General features: G+C 41.9%; 1 protein-coding gene across 1 annotated transcript; it reads right to left on the bottom strand.

Moving 5' to 3' along the window:
• Positions 1-8: 8 nt before the first annotated feature.
• LOC310994009 (multidrug and toxin extrusion protein 1-like) lies at positions 9-14573 on the bottom strand (the record flags this gene model as incomplete). The annotated part of the gene is made up of 16 exons (XM_083982509.1): positions 9-113; positions 1852-2070; positions 4644-4738; positions 4826-4958; positions 5052-5121; positions 6276-6351; positions 8309-8417; positions 8585-8766; positions 9597-9694; positions 9856-9953; positions 10054-10098; positions 10255-10297; positions 11800-11948; positions 12081-12149; positions 12242-12343; positions 14418-14573. The coding sequence occupies 16 exons, from the start codon at positions 14571-14573 to the stop codon at positions 9-11; spliced, it is 1749 nt and encodes a 582-aa protein (XP_083838635.1).
• Between the last annotated feature and the right edge of the window lie 4841 nt (positions 14574-19414).

Raw genomic sequence — 19414 nt, 5'->3', positions numbered from 1 at the left:
CACGAGCTTCATAGCAGGCCCATCAGAGAGGAGGGGTTAAAGCACGTGCCGTGCAGTTGGACCGTGCCCACCTCGCGCGCCCCCTCCTCACACGTCACTCCCATTGGGTAGACCTGAGGTTGCATTTAGGTGCACATGCTGGGGTTCAGTTCACCCGGCAACCGAGTGAAGTATTCAGACCTGTCAGTGCTGCTTAATCTTAAAAGTGTGGCAGTTTGTGTATGTGACACACTGCACAGGATAAACATGAACAAGGATCTCTAAATAGTAGGCTAGTCTAACTGTTATAGCTTGTTCTGGAGCAAAACCAAGAAGAGAGATCCACATGGATACCATTGGAAGAGATCAAACTAACCTGTAGAAGTCAGTGTGTGTGTGTTGGGTGAAGGAAAAATGAAAGCCAATGCTATACAGACAAGAACTGAAGCCATAAGCATGAGGGGGGGGGGGGGGGGGGGGGGGGGTAGTCATCTTGGAGTCTCCCAGCTCTGACAGCTGCCAGTCAGGAAAATCAGATCGTACCTGAAACAGATCCCATCCAACAGGTCAAATGGCCTTAGGCCCAGGGCCATCACACTAACACATTAAGGTGTGTTATGATGATGGTGATTAGGGCAAATATATTCTAAGAAAATTAGCCAAGATGAGTAAATTAGACCAGGTTTATCATGAGAAACACGGCTGACTTAAAGCTTCGCCTCTAGGTTAATCACTGTCAGACTGAAGCAGCTTTTTCCTCGTGTGCCGTTGTGTAAACATGGCAAGGTTAACATGTAGGTTCTCAGTCACCCAGGTCATCCTAGTCTTTGTGTCCTGAAGCCATCTAGACTTCTTTCAGAACGCCCGATTTTGAAGAGGAAAAAATAACACAACACTAGACAAGAGGTTGATGTAATAAAAGTGTATTGCATCAGTGCAGGATCTTTAAAGTAACAGATAATGTACAATAAAAAACAGATGAAAATAAAATCTAGTTCTTCTTGGTTCTTTGACTCATCACAATGTCTCTTTGGCTCTCCAACATTTTTCACTGTGACGGAAAGTGGATACTTGAGGGGGCTGCTGAGAGCTGGAGAAAGACAGACCAACAGTCCACAGAGTCCAAGCGCCTTCCAGAGCTGTGGAGCGGAGACTCCCATAGGAGTTTCACACCGACAGGACTCCGAGCCGGTTCTGGTTCCCGGCCGGTGTGTTTAGACCGAAAAAATAACAGGTTTGGAACCTGAAAAGTCGGTTCTTAAGGGAACCAAGAAATAGTTGGTTCTTCCCCCGGATCCGTTACATCATCAGTGGGCGTGTCTTATCCTAGGCTGTGAAGACGAGCAGGCAGGAGGAGAAGGCAGCGACTGAAAACCTGGAGAGAAATAATCTGCAGTGGTCTGCTGAAGAAACTACATGTTTGGTGGCAATTTGGGCATCTACAATTTTTTTTTTAAAAAGCTAGAAAGCAGTAAAAGATAAAACAAGTTGTATGAATTTCCCTTTGGGACTTAATAAAGTAAAGTAGTTCTCATCTATGGCCAAGGCTTGGTTCACTCAAACGCCACAACAAATAATAAATAAATTAATAATAAACTTTTAAAAAACTGAAGAAGAACTACAGAGACGGCAAAAAAAGCAAAACATTTGAGTAATGCAGAGTAACGTACGCCATTTTTGGTTCCACTTAAACTGGTGTGAACGCTTCACCAGGAAGCACCAAGGTAGAACGGAACCAGAACCAGAACCGTGTCTGTCTGAAAGCACCCCAGTGGTATCGTCCCAGGCCGCACTTCAATAATCAATCATGACACTTCTGAGCTCCCAGGATAGGAGTCATTTGAACAGTTTCACCAGCAATATGCTGCTTACAATCCCAGTGATGAGGATAACAACCATGATGAGCAGTGTCAGGCCTCGCCGTACAACCAGCTGTTTTACTGAGAGAACGTCTCCCACCGTGGTGCATTCACTGTGTCCTGGAAGGAGCAGCTCCAGGTCCGTGTCACCCTCCTCATTCATAGAGCTGTCCAGGGTCCGACTCGGATCTGAGTCTTCTTTAGTGATCTGGACTCCTGCTCTGACAATGGCCTGTTTGGGGACAGTAAGGACAGTAAGTTGCTAATAGTGTGTTTCAGCTCATAACACACCTTAAAGGACAATTCCGGGCAAATTCAACCTGGGGCTATAGTTTCCTAATATTTTAGGTCTAAAAGAAGGATTCTGAAGATTTTTGTTTTAATTGCTCATGTTATGCAGTAGTTCTGTCTGTCCCTGCATCGCCACGGCAGCATATAATGGAGCAGACCAATCTTCACTATTTAGGCTGTTTACATTCCTCAAAGCCACACATTTTTTCCACAGACAGTATCAGGTGGCTATTCAAACATACAAAGAGGGTTTGTATTTGTAAACAGAGCTGTAATAGAAAGTCTTGTGGGCAATTAAAACGAAAATCTTCAGAATTCTTCTTTTAGACCAAAAATATTAGGAAACTATAGCCCCAGGTTGAATTTGAACATTGCACGGTGGCATCCTGGCTTAAATGACTACAGTGTCTACTTAGATCCATACATCCATGGACAATATGTATACATTAAAAATTAACTTGGTTACGAGATCAGCACATTAGAGTGTCCATTACAAACCAGTGAAACCAATCAATACACATACAGACCCAACAGGCTAACTGCCCAACATTACATCAACTTGTTTTTATGATCTTAATAAAACCAATAATAATTCTTGAAGACTCCAAGACTTGTAGTGCATGGTTCTACTGAACAATGAGTACCATTAAGGCCATTATCAATATGGGAATACGGCACTACCAATCAGGTATTCAGTGCAAACTGGATGTGAGAGCCGAGGTGACATTGAAGGGATATTCCGGCGTAAGTTTAACCCATGGTCCAACGCACCGTAACACCGAGTTAGACCCCCCCTCGAGAGATGAAGTCTGCTGACCACTAGCTTCTCTAATAGGCAATGACCGCACCATAACAAACAGCACAGTATACGGATCCACCAGCCCTTCCAGTTATTCGCTATGCAGCAACTTTCCGTGTCCAACATAGAGTCCAGGCACGTCTGAGGCCGACTGGCAGAACAATCATCTGGTTTTAGCGCCCCCCGACAGGCAGTGACCACCAGACTGACCACTTGATTCCCTCATATCCTATCTGTGATGTTTGCTTGCACAGGTAGTCAGCTGGCATGGAGGTGATTACCGAGTGAAGTAGAGTCCCGCAGCTCAATAATGCAGCTAAAGTTCCTATGTATCTTGCCTATCAGTTTATAAAAGTTATTATTGAGTGTTCACAGGGAAATGAACGGAGAGAATCACGTAAACAAGCGTGGGATTAGACGCGACGTCACACGCGCGATCAGGACGCCGTTCGTTGCCCCCGGAAGAGACTGTCTGTAATTTAGTGAAGGAGACATCACAGCAGGGACAACACGGCTGGGTTTATGGAGTTTGAGAACAACAACGACTGGTTTCATTTCGCGGGCGCCACTATCAGTTTGAGACCGAGTTTACTGAAGACAAGCTGAAGGAAATGGAGGAGTAAAGTCAAAGAGGGGCAGCTGCGGTGGAGGCTATGTGCTGGAAATGGAGGCTAAAAGTGACAGAGGGAGAGAGCTGGTGGAGGATATGTGCTGGACCTGGGGGAATCAAGTGGTCAGTCTGGTGGTCAATGCCTGTCGGTGGCCACTGAAACCATGATTCGGCCTCGGACGTGTGTTGTCAGTGCCTGGACCCTATGATGGACACGGAAAGTTGCTGCATAGCGTATAACTGGAGGAGAGTGGGTGAGTTGTTTTCGTCTCTTTTTAATATAAACCAGGCTAAGCTAACAGATGTTTGATGCCTCGTATTATGTGCTGGGACCCTGTTTGTACTGTTGATGACGTTTGGTGCTGTTCTGAGCATTATTTGTGGCTATAAGTGGCTTTTTGATCGGTGGCTAGTGGATCCGTATACTGCGCTGTTTGTTATGGTGTGGTCATTGCTAAAGTTGCTTCAACTACAGAAGCTAGCGGTTAGCAGACTTCATCTCTCGAGGGGGGGTCTAACTTGGTGTTACGGTGCATTGGACCATGGCTTAAATTTACGCCGAAATATCCCCTTAATATGGTGGCCCTCAGGGGCAAAGCACAACGACATTTCGGAAAACACAACATTTCCTGGCAATGCTCGTCTATGTCATCAATAATAACATTAATTGATTGACACATGGGGCTGACCTGGACTACCATGGCCAGCTGAGGTCACTATCACAGGAGTTACAGTGTTTCATTTTCTTGGTGTCCGCGCGTCTGTTTTTCATATACAGTAGCATTCATTTATATGTGGACTGAAGACGAAGTAAAGGAGAGCGAAAAGTGTGAGCATGAGCGGGCCAGAGAAACATCAGTTTCATCAGTGAACCGATGTGAATTGATTTTAATTGATTAGAAATCAACAGAGGTTGAACGCCCAAATTCTTGAGGAGCTGCAAGTTGGCAGGTCATTCATATTTCAACATGGCAACAATCCTAATTTATTTCTAAATGTTCTTCAGAACTGTCACATTTTTGTTTATTCATTTTAATTTCAGCCAGAACAAGTATTTCAAAGGTATATGATGATTTTCTGTGGAAACTGTAACTACTGTACCCACCTCTTCAGACGTCTTTTTCCAGTCAAGATTGTACAGGAACGTGATGAAAACTGACGCCTGCAGTGACGTACAGATGATAAGTCCTATCCACAGTCCTACACAAAAATCAGAGAAGAGTTGAACTCGCTGTCCTGAATGTTAGTGGGAAGTGACAAGACATGGAAGTGGAAGTTTAGTCTTACCCACAATCCCCTTCTTCCCTGCAAACATCAGGGACACACCAATGGGGAGGCCAATTAAGTAGAGTCCTACCAGGTTGCACAGGGCACCAAACAGCTGCTTTCCTGCTCCTCGGAGAACTCCTGCAGCCACACCCTGTGGATATTTAACCAAACCACATTCAAACTCTATGTGCCAATGTGTCTAAATTAAAATTGCACGAAACATTAACTGTGTATTGTTACTCACTGCAGTGGCGTCACAAACATGCATGAAGCCGAATAAGAGCATGACATCGGCAACCCTCTTAATAATTTCCCTGCAAAAAGATGCAGATGTAGATTTTTGTAAAATATACACAGATTAAAGGTATCATTAAAGGAATAGTTCACCAAAAAATGAAATTCACTCTCATGCTGATGAATACTCTGGAGTAGTTTTTCATTCCTCAAAGTGCATCTGGAGACCCGGGAGGCCGGTTCGTAGTCCAACGAAAACTTTATATGACACAAGAACGTCCATAAAACTACACAAAAACCATTTCATATTCCTTCACACTGCTCTTACACTGCAATCCAAGTGTCCTGAAGGGATATAGTCCAGAGTTTACTTGAAACAAAGTCATTTAGGACATTTTTACAGCCTAAACAGTCCTGTATTTAATTTGCCTGGTGCGCGCTCTCACGCTATCGCATTCACCCGACGCACATGGACATGACCAGACTTGCCTCAATGGCATTGTTACAGGTAAACTCTGGACTATATCCCTTCAGGAAAATTGGATTGCAGTGGACGAGCAGCAAGGAGGAAGATGACAAGGTTTTTGTGCAGTTTTATGGACCTTTTTGTGTGGGGCGTTATTGACTCTCATATAAAGTTTTCGTTGGACTACGAACCGGCCTCCCGGGTCTCCAGATGCACTTTGAGGAATAAAAAACTACTCCAGACTATTCATCAGCATGAGGGCGAGTCACTAATGATTTCATTTCAATTTTTCCTTTTTTGGTGAACTATTCCTTTAAAAGACGGAGGAGATGGCTTCAACCTTTTTTTAGAGCAATAAAAATGATTCACATCCAAATAATGAATGACATTAACAACACAGCTTCTCTCTGCTCAGCAGGGCTTCCACATAGATTTAGAAAACATGTGTATGTATTCAATTAAATAATTTAAGAGAACAGATCTATTTGGCAGATTACGTGCTACTGGATGAGCACCTGGATCACAGTGTCAAATTCTGCTTTACCAATGAAGAACTGAAAGACCTGTTAAACATAACTGGGGCTAATAAAACAATGACAGAGCAGTGAGTGTGACTCGGCATGAAGATGATGAACACGAGTTAATGTCCAACAGTGCGTACGGCATTATGAAACCAAGCCTGCTGCGGCACACGGACACTAACAAGGCACACCGATACACGTGCATGCAAAATAACTTGTGAAGGTTACTGTGGCGGAGTTTACTCACAGCTCTGAGGTGAAAATGTATCCAATTACATTTCTGGCGATGCTCATACCAGCTCCCACAAAGCATGCAATGATGACTGTGGTGGACAGGAGAGATGAAAAGAAAGAGAAAAATGTATTAATAGAGACAAATGATACGACTTTTTAGAGCTGTGCACCAATGTTAGCCAGTCCGGTTACTTTTCTGCACCGTTCCACCCAAGATTAGACTCGTCAGTTCGTTAGGATTTTTATGAATCTGATTCCGGTTTCGGTTGCTAACGATTCTTTATTTCGATTCCAAAATAGTGAACAATAAGAGGCCAAATGTTCATTTAACAAAAGTCACATTATTACTTCAAACATTAGTTACTTTAAGCATTGGAGCTGCAATTTTTTTTTGAATAAAAAAACTCTACTTTCTGTTGAACCTCTCTTTTTGTCTGATTCCTTCAAACTCCCCACACACAGTGTCACATAGATACTAATAGGGAAAACCCATGCAGATGTTACAATGTGCATGTGAACCAACAACCTCAAAACAGGGTAAAAAAAAAAAAAAAAAAAAGAGGAAGAGCTTTAAACTGAAGCCCTGTAACTTTATTCATTTTTGTCAACAACAAACCCCACCTGTTTGAGATTGCCTTTTCCCTTTGACTGATTCAATTGCACTGTCCAACTTTAACCTGTTTTTAATCTTGTGTACTTGTGGTTTTTATTGTGTGGTGGAAAATTGCTATGATGGGTATTCTCCTTGTAATAAGTGGTAACATAGTCTTTGAAGTAGTTGTAGTAAGACCATGTAGCAATCCTGTTCACTCCATTAGTGGAGAATTTGTGTATTGACCATAATAAACCTGGGGGCAACTGATCTAGGTTGTAAATACCTATAGAGAAACCAACAACGGGGGTAGACATTTGTTGAGTAACACATTTGTTGGATTGTTTTATTGTCTGGGAAGGCTAGAAGTGCTTGTAGTAATGTCTAACCAGAGTCATAAAGTGGGGTATAAGAAGGGACTGCAACCTCTGTTCTTGGGGCACTACTCTGAACTGCTACCTGCCATGTAGTTCTGTGTTCTGTTCCCTTCTCCCCTTCTCTGTGGAGAATGGAGAATAAACTTGGGTGCATGCTACCTCTCCTGTCTTGTTCTTTGACTCGCCACCGGCAGGACCAATATTTTCCACGACAATTGTTTATTTTGCACTTTCTTTTATTCAATGTAAGATGTCCTAGAGTGACAGAAAGGCACCTATGAAATATAATGTATTATTATAAGGAAGGAATCTATAATTTCAACATTTATTAACAGTATTTGGGATGGATATGTATTTTTTCATCACACATAATTACATACATAAACTTAAAGCAGAAGTGAGTGATATATTTGTGTTAATATAAGTCTTAAATAGTTATATCTTCCGACAGCAATCACTTACATAGAGTGTTTGGTCTGAAACACGGGTCTCTCAGTCCCTCTGCTCTGCTCTGAGCCGAGGAGAAAACATTTATCGTATCCTACAGTTTTTATCCAATGAGGAGAGAGAACGGCATGCAGGGCTGTGTGTGCAGCCAAGGGACGCCGTGAATGTGGTGACGTAGGGACGAGGACTGTTATGGTGCGTTCAAGGAAACTCGTATTTTTCCGACCGTGAAGTCGTACCAGTTCGATCTGGTACGAGTTCACCGGTCGGAAGTTACGAGTGGCCGTTATAGTGACTTTCACCGGTAAAACAGGTCGGAAAAACAAGAGTGGGTTGCCTGGAACGCTACAAAGTCGTAAGTTGTGACTTGAAGCTGTAATTTATGATTTCAAAAGCCTGCCTGGAACGCAGGATTAGCGAAAACGACCGGATCACTCACTTCTGCTTTAAGAATTGCGTGGGCTACATATGTCAATATATGATATTGTTCTAATGTTCAATACATTTAATTCATACTTCACCTACGAATGATAACTGCTTTAAGTAAAAGCATTTAATATACTGTCATTCTTGACTTTCTCTGTGAGTAAAATGATATAAGCTACGTGTACTGTGTACATCGGCTCTTACATGCACAGAGGATGGAGACTTTGCAAGATAGCTTAGCCTGTTTCGTGTTTCCTGCACCAAGAGCATTCCCAACCCGCACACTGGCAGCAGTGGAGAATCCTAGTGGGAACTGAGATAGGAAAATGAAAAAACAGTGAAAACATTATTGAGGGTGACATTTATCTTCAAAATGTTCAAAACAGACAAAATAAACTATATTTGTTTAAAAGTTTTAAGATAAGTTAAAGCATATTTAAAGGTGGACAAGGAAATGTGAAGAGACATTAGAGGTATTACCATAAATGCTGTAATGCATAGCTGGTACGTTATGGTCTGAGCGCCCAGCTCAACCTCACTTATCACTCCAGCCAGGAATCCTCCTATTTCAAATATCCACCATGATAAACAAATCATGAGCATACTGGGGATGGCCAGCTTGACAAAGGGACCCCACTCCTGTAGACAGTCCAGTGACCAACCTGTGGGTCAAGGATTGGTAGTCAAAGAGTGCAACTACATTTATCAACACTGGAACCGTTATAAAGGATAATGCATTATGCTGCAATAATGAAACAGGAGGAAAGAAGTGGAAAGAATAAGGACCAATCACAATTCTACCACTTTGCCCTTGTTTTAGCCCTTCCCCTTGATTTTGCACATTCACGTCAGGGGGTAGGGGTATCCCAATTCTACTTCCGGTCAAGGGCTAGGGCCAAGGGCAAGGGCCACATAGCCCATGAATTGAAGATTATCCGGAAGCTCACTTGAAATGAAGGGATGTGACAGATTTCCCAATCATACACCTCGCTCACCAGCAAGATGACTCCAAAGAGTTGCACAAATGTAAGTATTTTTGGATTAATTACTGATTTTTACTCTTATTTTTTTCATTTATTCAGTCCTTAGCAACTATACATACAATATTTATCCAGGTTTTTAATTGTTCTGTTTTTTTTTTCCTTTTCTCAAAATCGTTAATAGTTTCTGAATAGCGCAGCATTACTTCTTCTAGTAACATAACAGCTTCATTACAAAAAAGGGATGACCACCGCATCTCAATTCTTGTAAATACAGTATCAACCAGTAAACTGGTGATATTCTGTATTTACATGGAAGAACAAGGCAGAAATTAGGCAAAATTTGAAGTAGTAAAGGATCTGTAACCTGCAACCTAGCAACAAAGCAAGGCTATAGCAGACTGACGTCAAAAAGATACATTAACGGAAAATAATATCAGTGCAGTCAAGGCTGAAATGAACTCAGCAAACTCCTGTTCCTGGGTTCAGATAAGAGTGAGAAGACAACTGACCTCCCCATGTGGCCTTGTGCAGACCCCTCCAACGGATGTAAACATATAACAACACAGCCAGCAGGTACTGTGAGATGGCGTTGGCTGCTGCAGACCCACTGCAGTAGTGTGACGGGGAACAAACAAAAACAGGAAAAAAAGGACAAGTGGAATCAAACATTTGATATTCACATTTTGCTGACAGCTGCTTATACTATAGATTATTCTTCATGTTCAAGTTCAGATAGGATCTGCAAGTTAGGATGGCGCAAACACTCACGCGACTCCCCACTCCAGAGGATACAGGAAGATGTAGTTGATCATTACGTTCAGCACATTTCCAATCAATCCAGTTATAACCTGTGGCCACATAATTCCCTGTAATCCACAAACACAATTTAGTCAGTCTCAGTATTGGTTTTAATTACTATGTGTATGTCATTAGTAAATTCATCTGGCTTGTCATAACAGACTATACCTGGTTTTGAAGATACTTCCCTTGCAGCTGATACATGAAAGCAGCCTGAAGAAGAAAAACAGACCCAAGTTAAACTGACAAGAACATACCTGAAATTTCAACAAAGATGTTATTCAAATCACCCAGCCAACCCTGTCAATGGACAGATGACTGAGTACACAAGGCTGTGGGGGAAAAGAAAACAGACAGGCTCAAACTCACCGGCAGAGCAGGCATCAAGATTTTCACATACAACTGAGACACACTGAAAGGAAAAAAAGAGAAATATACATGTAAAAATGTGTGAAACTGAATAATCCAATTAGATATGACTGATATGTGACATGTGAAAATGTCAACAACCTCAGACTGGCTTTCACTTAGCAGCAAACTCAGGCTCAATAACTCAGCACTGGGTCGGTGGTGCTGATCTTGCAAGGTTGGTTTTGGGCCAAGAGACACTAGGTGGAAGACAGCCTCCATTCACCCTGTGACAAGTCATTTAAAGGGATAGTTCAACATTTGGGCAAATTGGCCCATTGCCATAATCCCTATTTTAGGAGTAGGTTTGTTACCTTTAATTGTCGGTGCAAGCTATTGTTAGAACGGCAGAGCAGAGCGGCGAGCTGCTCAGAGCTACACTACGGAGGCTAATGGGATTTCTTGGTTTCCCTCATCAAACTCATCAAATTCACAATCCTACAAATCCAAAACACTCTCGTGGACAAGTTGTGACCTGCACATTCACCGCGATATGAGAAAATAACGGACGTTATAAGACAAAGTTGTTTTCAGGGTAAATTCATGCTAAACCGCTGATGCGCATTCCCATCGAGGGCAGTTTTTCAGCAAGCAGTCTCTGTATTTACCTCGAAAACAACTCTGTCTTGTAACGTTCCGTTATTATCTCATAGCGTGGTGAATGTGCAGGTCACAACTTGTCCACGAGAGCGTTTTGGAGTTGTTGGATTGTGTATTTGGTGAGTGAACTATAGGGATTATGGCAATGGGCCAATTTGCCAAAATGTTGAACTATCCCTTTAAAGTGATCAGTGGTGTGGTGCATTTGAGTTGTTCTGTTTTTGTTTAGAATGTTTATGGCTGTGGGAATGAATGAGTTTTTGTAAATGTTTTTCTTGCAGGGATCTTCTGTGATGGTCTTAGCTCTTTGTGTATGGAGTTCTGATAGTGGGGTTTGCGTTTTGCCTGTTATTTTACTTGATCCAGGAGAGCTTGGATTTTTGTTTTGTTTTTTTCTGAGATGAAAGTGAACCAGGATGTGATGTTGAAGGTCAGGACAGATTCAGTCAGTGACTGAATACTGTTGTTACAATGTCCTGCCCGTCCGCGTGCTGTTGTGTTTCCTTTCTCCATGTGTCAGTTTAAGGCCTCACTTTGCTGCCCTCTAATGGCCACTCGCAGCATGATAATGCACCGTGTCCTCTCAAACAACATTCATAGTACAGACTCTACCTTGTACTCACTGCACTCAAATTCAGATTCAGAATACTTTATTTATCCCCAGAGGCCAATTCAGTTTTCCTAACACATGACATCACATTCACACAGTTACTCAGGGCATATTTTGCAGAGCTCTTTGTGTGGCACACAGGGGTCAAGTGCATAGGAGTATAATCATATACTACTCAAATAAAGTGCAACAGTCAAAGTAATCAATTCAAATAAGTGGAATACAAAATTTAAAAATAAATAAATAAAATAAGATTAAAAAAACAATAAAATACAAGAGGTTCTCTCAGAACTCACCTGGCGACCTCTGGGCTCTGTTTGACAGCGAGCAGCAGAGGTTCAGTGTTGATGAGGACGGCCCAGCAGGGGAAACAGGCCAGCAGCAGAATCAGGATCCCTCTCTGGAGAATCACTCCCACACGCTTCAGGTTACCGCTCCCATACGTCTGCGTGACACCGGTAGATGGATGAAGAAGTTGAATAAGAAAATACATCACAACCGCGCAGGCATGGGAATGACTGGGTCAAGAAAACAAACGTGATACATAAGCTCAGAGCTGAGCTGTTGTTGACACTACCTGAGATATGAGCGTATCACAAGTCGATGACAAACCAGTGCCAATGGATATACCAGAGATATTAACCACCTGTAGTTGGAAAAGAACATGATTACCAATCAATTTTAATTTAAAATCAAGGGCAGGCTAACAGAGGGCAAAAACAATGCAAGTCTCCTCACCACAGCTGCTAATGACACTCCTGCTAGTTCTGTTTTCCCCAGGTGACCACAGAACACCATACTGATGGTGCTGACCATTAAGCCCAGCGATTGGGAAATGACCTGGAGAACAAAAACAAAACACAGCAATCAAAAAACATATTGGTATTGACCCAGTACTAAGTAAGTAAAGTTAAAGCAGAAGTAAGCGGAATGTGTTAAAGGGATAGTTCGGGTAGCGCCAAGCGATTGCGAGGTCAGACTTTTTCGTGGACAACGGTTTTGTGATGCAAATGTATCACTCTTTTGAACGCATATTGTTTTGAGAAGAAAAACGCTTTATTTTCGTGACCCCAGCCAACTAGCCGGACTACATTCGTCAGCACCGAAACCAGGCCGGAACTCCGCTCACGGGACACAGTCCGGGGAAAGTCACCGTCACAGCACGTAACTGATGATGGGGATGCCATATAGATTCATATCAAAAAACCCGAACTATCCCTTTAAAGCAGAAGTAAGTGATATATTTGTGTTAATATAAGTCTTAAATAGTTATATCTTCCGACAGCAATCACTTACATAGAGTGTTTGGACCGAAACACGGGTCTGTCAGTCACTCTGCTCTGCTCTGAGTCGAGGAGAAAACATTTATCGTATCCTACAGTTATTATCCAATGAGGAGAGAGAACGGCATGCAGGGCTGTGTGTGCAGCCAAGGGACGCCGTGAATGTGGCGACGTAGGGACGAGGACTGTTATGGTGTGTTCAATGAAACTCGTTTTTTTCCGACCTGTGAAGTCGTACCAGTTCGATCTGGTACATAGACTGTACAAAAAGACGTACTGGTACGATTTCACGGGTCGGACGTTACGAGTGGCCGTTATAGTGACTTTCACCGGTAAAACAGGTCGGAAAAACACGAGTGGGTTGCCTGGAACGCTACAAAGTCGTAAGTTGTGACTTGAAGCTGTAATTTATGATTTCAAAAGCCTGCCTGGAACGCAGCATTAGCGAAAACGACCGGATCACTCACTTCTGCTTTAATATAAGTCTTAAATAGTTATATCTTCTGACAGCAATCACTTACATAGAGTGTTTGGTCCGAAATACGGGTCTGTCAGTCACTCTGCTCTGCTGCAAGCCGAGGAGAAAACTTTCCTTGTATCCTACAAGCTTTATCCAATGAGGAGAGAGAACGGCATGAAGGGCTGTGTGTGCAGCCAAGGGATGCGCGTGAATGTGGTGACGTAGCAACGAGGACCAATAGATCCATGACAAGGGCGGGGGCTGCTAACTCCATCGGCTGACAAGAAGTTAGCCAAAATGACCGGATCACTTACTTCTGCTTTAAAGAAACTCCCCAATCCACCCTTTGTAAAGCCTTTAAAGTAAAACAAATAAGTATACTGTAGGCTATTCGAAATCTCAAATATCTCTCACTGCATTCAGTGATGCATATCGATGGAGAACATGCTATAAGGAATCATTCCTAATTACATGTTGTGCTCATTGATTCATTAGGAATATAGCCTAAATGTGCTCAAATACCTTTAGTATTATCCATTTAATTTACTGGAATAATCAGAAAAAGGACTGCCGTAAAGCTCCAACACATACCAAGGTTTGAACAGATAAGTTACATTGAAGTGTTTAGGCTCCTCCAATACATATATTATTAGTAGGAAACAAACAATCTGATGTTGTGTGACACACAAAAAAAGTTATTTGCTTTAGTTTAATAGCTTTCTTATGCTAGATTTGTGAACTTCTACTTTTTTCCTCGTTTTTATGGGCAGTTGACAAACCATTATCAACTGTGCTGGAGGGTTGATCCGTTTTTCTTGTTTTCTTTTCTTTTCTTTTCCTAACCCAGTTTTGTTTATAAATTGAATGATATAAACATATTTCTTGCAGTTCCCCAAGATGATATAAGTCATTGTGTTTTGCCCTCTCTAATGACTGAAAGAGAAGAAGATTGATCTGAATAGCTGCTCTGCCTGGTTCCTGTTACAATGTCTAGCTGGGGAATGGGGGTATTTTATGGAATGACTTGTCCCGACTCCTGTGTCCAATCTGTCGTGAGTTTGATGTGCAAACTGCTCAACTTCAGCTTTTTGTTGGGTCTCTCATGTGACCTATTCACGTGGTCTGTATTTTGTTGTCCACAACGAGTAGGCTACTTAAATGTCATGCTTACCACTGGCAACGCTATTTTAACAAGCTGGGCCGTCTCACGGCGGTACTCCAGCGGGATGATCCATCCAGTGCTCCTCGGGGGAAAGCCCCAGCGTCCGGGGCTCTGCACACGAGTAGCCGCTTCACCTCCTGGTGTATGTGTGGTTACCGGTCCCATTCCCGAAAAAGACGAACGGTAGAAACAGACAGTCTGGGTTGATTTCTACATCCGCTCTCCCATGTAGTGCCGCTGCTGAGCGTCCTCCACAGTTCTGTGAGGTGTCAACCACCGAAGCAGGTAAATGTTATACAGGAGCAAATGCAAATGCCCTCAGGCTCCGAACCGAAAAACATAATGGGCCCGAAACTGACTAGACGAGTCAAAAGCAGGAAATGTAACCGAAAGAAACACCCCAATATTGTTTCTATAGCGACGCTGCTGCTCGCGTGTAGGACAGTAGCTGTAGTACCAAAACGGGGCATCGTGGTTCATTCAAGTGCACCTCGTAAACTCAAAAACTCATACTCGAATGACGACGAAGACTGTTTAAAACGGTGTCATGGTTTTAAACAACCTTATACGTAGTAGCTATCTATAATGAAATGATAATGCAATTTAACATTATACCTATGTTTCTAGTTTCTACAACACTAGGCTACAGAAAACCTAAACCGTAAACAAAAAATTATTGTGGGGTGGGGGGTCCGTTTTGGGGATTTTGGCACATTTTCACCTTTGGCTGTGTTGCTCATTCCAGGGATGCACTAGTTGTAGCCTATCTCATTGTATAGGTGACCAATCAGGCTTTCCAATTATATAAAATCCAATTTAATAATAAAGGGAGAAATGATTGACTGAAAAAAAAAACATTTCTGAACTTTTTGGGGGGAGTGTAGTCCACCCAGCATGTCCTGGTTCTTCCCCGGGGCCTCCTCCCTGTGGGACATGCCTGGAACATCTCCCTATGAGGCGTCTAGGAGGCATTCGCAGCTGGCTCTTTTGGATGTGGAGGAGCAGCAGCTCTACTCCGAGCTGAAGTAATGAACAAAATAGATTCAACTAGGCTACATAAAATAATATTATGAAGGCTTCTGGGCCAATGACCTCCCTTTCAGAAATTTGTTGAAATTATTTTACAAACCTAAAATGCTCACATCTGTACAATTAAAATTATTATATTGGCTCTTTATTGTTCATCAGTCCGATAGGCTACCCATTATATTTTGTATTTTGTGTGTCCAAATAACAGGAGTCGACACAAGAATCAATTTCACTGCTTTTACAATTTCAAAATGGGCCATTTCCCATCTCCCAGACTGCAAATACACATAAGTTACTCACTGCACCCACTACACAATATTTTCATTTGGCTCCAAAGGTTTTAATCAACTGGCAAAAATGCAATTAACCTATTATTATTATATGTTCAAAGCTCCATCCAGTGGAACAATCTACAACAAAACAGGATCCAAGGCAACTCTAGTTCAGCTAGTTCATGAACATTAAAAACACCAAAATGTTTACCTCCTTTCTGTTATTTAATAGGCCTACTGCATGTGTGAGAATATCTGCTCATGTTTTTAACTAATCGCTATAAACAGTTTTATAATTAAATGATTACGTTGTCATATTGAAATTATTTGTTTTGTTTTATGTTTATTAGATGATGTGTAAATGTATTCATTCTGTACTTGTTTTGTGGACTCCCTTTGAAAATGGTTCATCCCAAGGGATTATTTCAGAATAAAGAATTTCAAACAACAATTCTCACAATCAGGGAGGTTCACACTTGATTGCTTGGATGTTTGTTTGGTTGGTTGGTTTGATTTTGCTATGTCTGTCATCCATAAACATCACTAAGATCAACAGAGGAATGAAGAAGAAATTGCAGAGGAGCAAGAGGGGGGAGAGGCTCTAATCTATGATCAGAGATACAGGACATACATCCTAAAGAGATTAGATATCACAGGAACAAAGTGCCAAAGTGTCATCTACTTATCACAGAGTCTTCGTTTAATGCAAAGAACTGATCTGACTGGAAACCTTGAGTTTGACCCAGCTTGTATCAAGCATGAAGAAGTTCCTGAAGAACAACCAGAACATTTCTGCTGAAATTGGGTTGGATGATTTGAGTTACAACTGAATTTCTTATGATAATGTTTTTAATAATCATTTTAATTATTCTACGAAGCACTGCGGTCTCTCTCAACATATATTCACATCACTTGTGTTTATTGGGAACCATGCCATCCAATGGCAATTAAGTGATCGTATGATAGGCTATATGATAATATGACCTGTATATCTATCTATCTATCTATCTATCTATCTATCTATCTATCTATCTATCTATCTATCTATCTATCTATCTATCTATCTTTTGGATTTTAGATGAAACCATTTCTCCTGTAGCTAGCTCTTTTGTTAGTTGTGTTCTTTTCTCCAGTTAAACATTCAGTGAATGACTGACAGCATCCCATGCTGTTACTTTACACCTACACAGCGGTACCACTTCAGTACTAGTACTAAAGTTCATTTGGAGTACGGTGCTCCCTGTTTGGATTTTCATTTGGGCTTTTTAACTGTCTTTCTCAATACACCATCTCTGCTCAGTTTCTGTGGTTTCTGTGTGCACACATCCCTGCAGTTTCATGCCCTATAGGGATTGATGGGGCGTTTACTGTACTGTATGCTAATGCTATGTTTGTTAGGATCACCTGGCATCAGACCCATTGCAACAGCACATGCAACCCAGGCAATTGCTTTGGGTGACGAGCTGTCCTTACATGGGACACATCGCACACTGCAGGTGGTGACACATCTGAATACTGTGGGAACGCCACAGGCTCACACACACCAGGGAGAGGACAGTGTGATCTTCATCAGACAGAGCCACCTGAGGCACCGTGAGCCGCTGCATTTAGGTGCCAGGCAGTTTAATTGTCAGATCTGCAGCTGCAAGTGGTGCAGTAGTACACACTGCAGTTGAGCAAGAGAGACCTCCATGTTCATAATAGACTGCAGGTTGCATTCATGCCTCAATTCTGACCAACTGCCCTTCTGCAGCTCAAAACTTTAGGAATGGTTTTCTACCTTTGTGGAGGATCTCTGCAGTGGCCATGAGAGCTCACTGCACTGCACCTCAAGGAAACACAGGCATAGAAACAAACACACAGCAAATCCAGAAAAAGAATCATCATCATCAGTTTGACAACGGGTGCCACTACAAAGTGATGAACCTGGCTGGAACTTGTTCATCAAGTTGCAGTGTGTTGAGCTCTCTGGGCCATCGTATCTCTGCCATTGTTTCATCATGCTTGTGTGAGGAGAATGCAGAGGGCTCTCTGGACTTGGCACATAGGCCTAGTCCACTAGATGGTAAGTAAGTGAATACATGAATAAACTACAGTGGACCCAAAGTAACCCTCAATGCATCAGGTAAAGTAGCATGGTCACTAAGCAAACAACAAATACCACCATGCAATGTGCTTTCACAGAAATGAAACTGACTCTAATATATAGTTGTCTAAGACCCAGAACATGTAGGAGTGAGTGATCTCAGACACAGCTGTGGGTATTATCCAGACATGCAGGTATTTGCCTTCCTAACCTATGTCCAATTAGTTCAATTTGTTGGTCGACTCCAGTCAAGTTGTGAACACATGTCACATATAATTAAAGCAAACAGGATGTGCACAATCTGGAGGGCCAGGCAAGGGTTCCCTATACTTAAAAGAAAAAAAGAAGAAGAAAGATTTCAGTCTTAAATACATTTGTAAAAGTTTCTGAAGAAGTTTGGTTACCCAGTGTAGGATAATTAAACCTGCAACACAATGAAAATTCCAACTAGGTTGCTGCTGCTGTTGACTTTTCCCATGAAAACAGAGGTGTATATGGAGATAATGTGGGTGATCTTTGAACAAACAAGAAACCTAGAACAGCCAGTCAGTTAGATGATTATGAGGAAGCTCAAAATACTCACTGATGAAATGATTTTAGATGTGCCTTTGCTCCGTGTGAAACTATCTTTCTTTTTTTTTCACTGTGTAAAATTAAAAGAAGCCTAAAACCTTCAAATCAATTATTTTTTAACACATTTTTGTGGGATATGCTATATAAAATAGGTGTTGTTGTTTTTTTATTCAGAAGGTTTCACACTTTATTTAATTAAATTAATTAATTTATTATTTTTACATGCATGTGTCAATTAAAAACATTCTAATTTTAAAGAAGGAGCAATCCAAACCCCGCCATAATGCCTGCGGTTTCTAATCGTCATTACAGAGACACTGAGCCAGAGGCATGGAAAATAAATAAATAATAATCATTATCTCATTAGAGAGTTTATTGTTCTGGTGCAATTTGGTTCCAGTCCCAGGGACAGACTGGGTTCAGTTAAACATGCTTATTCACAGGATGAATAAGAGGAAATCCCACAGATTAGCCTTTATAATTCACAACGAAATGAATGAATAGCTTTCATGTAGGCTAATAGAGAGCCATCTGCAATGCGTTTATGTCTGGATCTATAAACAGATGGGTGGGTGAGTGCCGGTCAGACCAACCCGAGCACAGCTCGGTGCAAGGTGCAAAGTCCCTGCCATATACCAAATACCATTACATTACATTAGGATATAATTTCATATGTGGATGGGACAGCTGGTGCTGGGGGAGCGGAGCGTGTTGCGTTGAAGGACTGGGGTGAGTTCATTCAGGGTTTCCTCATAGCCTACTGTAGTTTAGCAGCTATTATTATAAAAAACAAAAACAAATGTGAAGTGTGTGTTTGGGGCTGAATGCTGTCAGATTGTATCATGGTGACGTTTTATGGCACAGAAGTGGCAACTATGTGGCCACCAGGAGTGCCATGTGCCGGTCCACATAGATTAAGTGAACTAATCTGGATTAGGCTGCAGTTAGCGCCGCCTGAGATAACTGCAGCACTATCTCATATGTGCACATGGTGGTGGAGTGTGAAGTTTAATATGAGCCAGGCAACATGCATGTAAGGTTGTAAG

This window comes from Trachurus trachurus, assembly GCF_905171665.1.
Source record: "Trachurus trachurus genome assembly, chromosome: 1".
Classification (NCBI taxonomy): Eukaryota; Metazoa; Chordata; class Actinopteri; order Carangiformes; family Carangidae; genus Trachurus; species Trachurus trachurus.
Note: the sequence above shows the minus strand (reverse complement) of the source record. Positions and strands in the feature narration are given on the sequence as shown.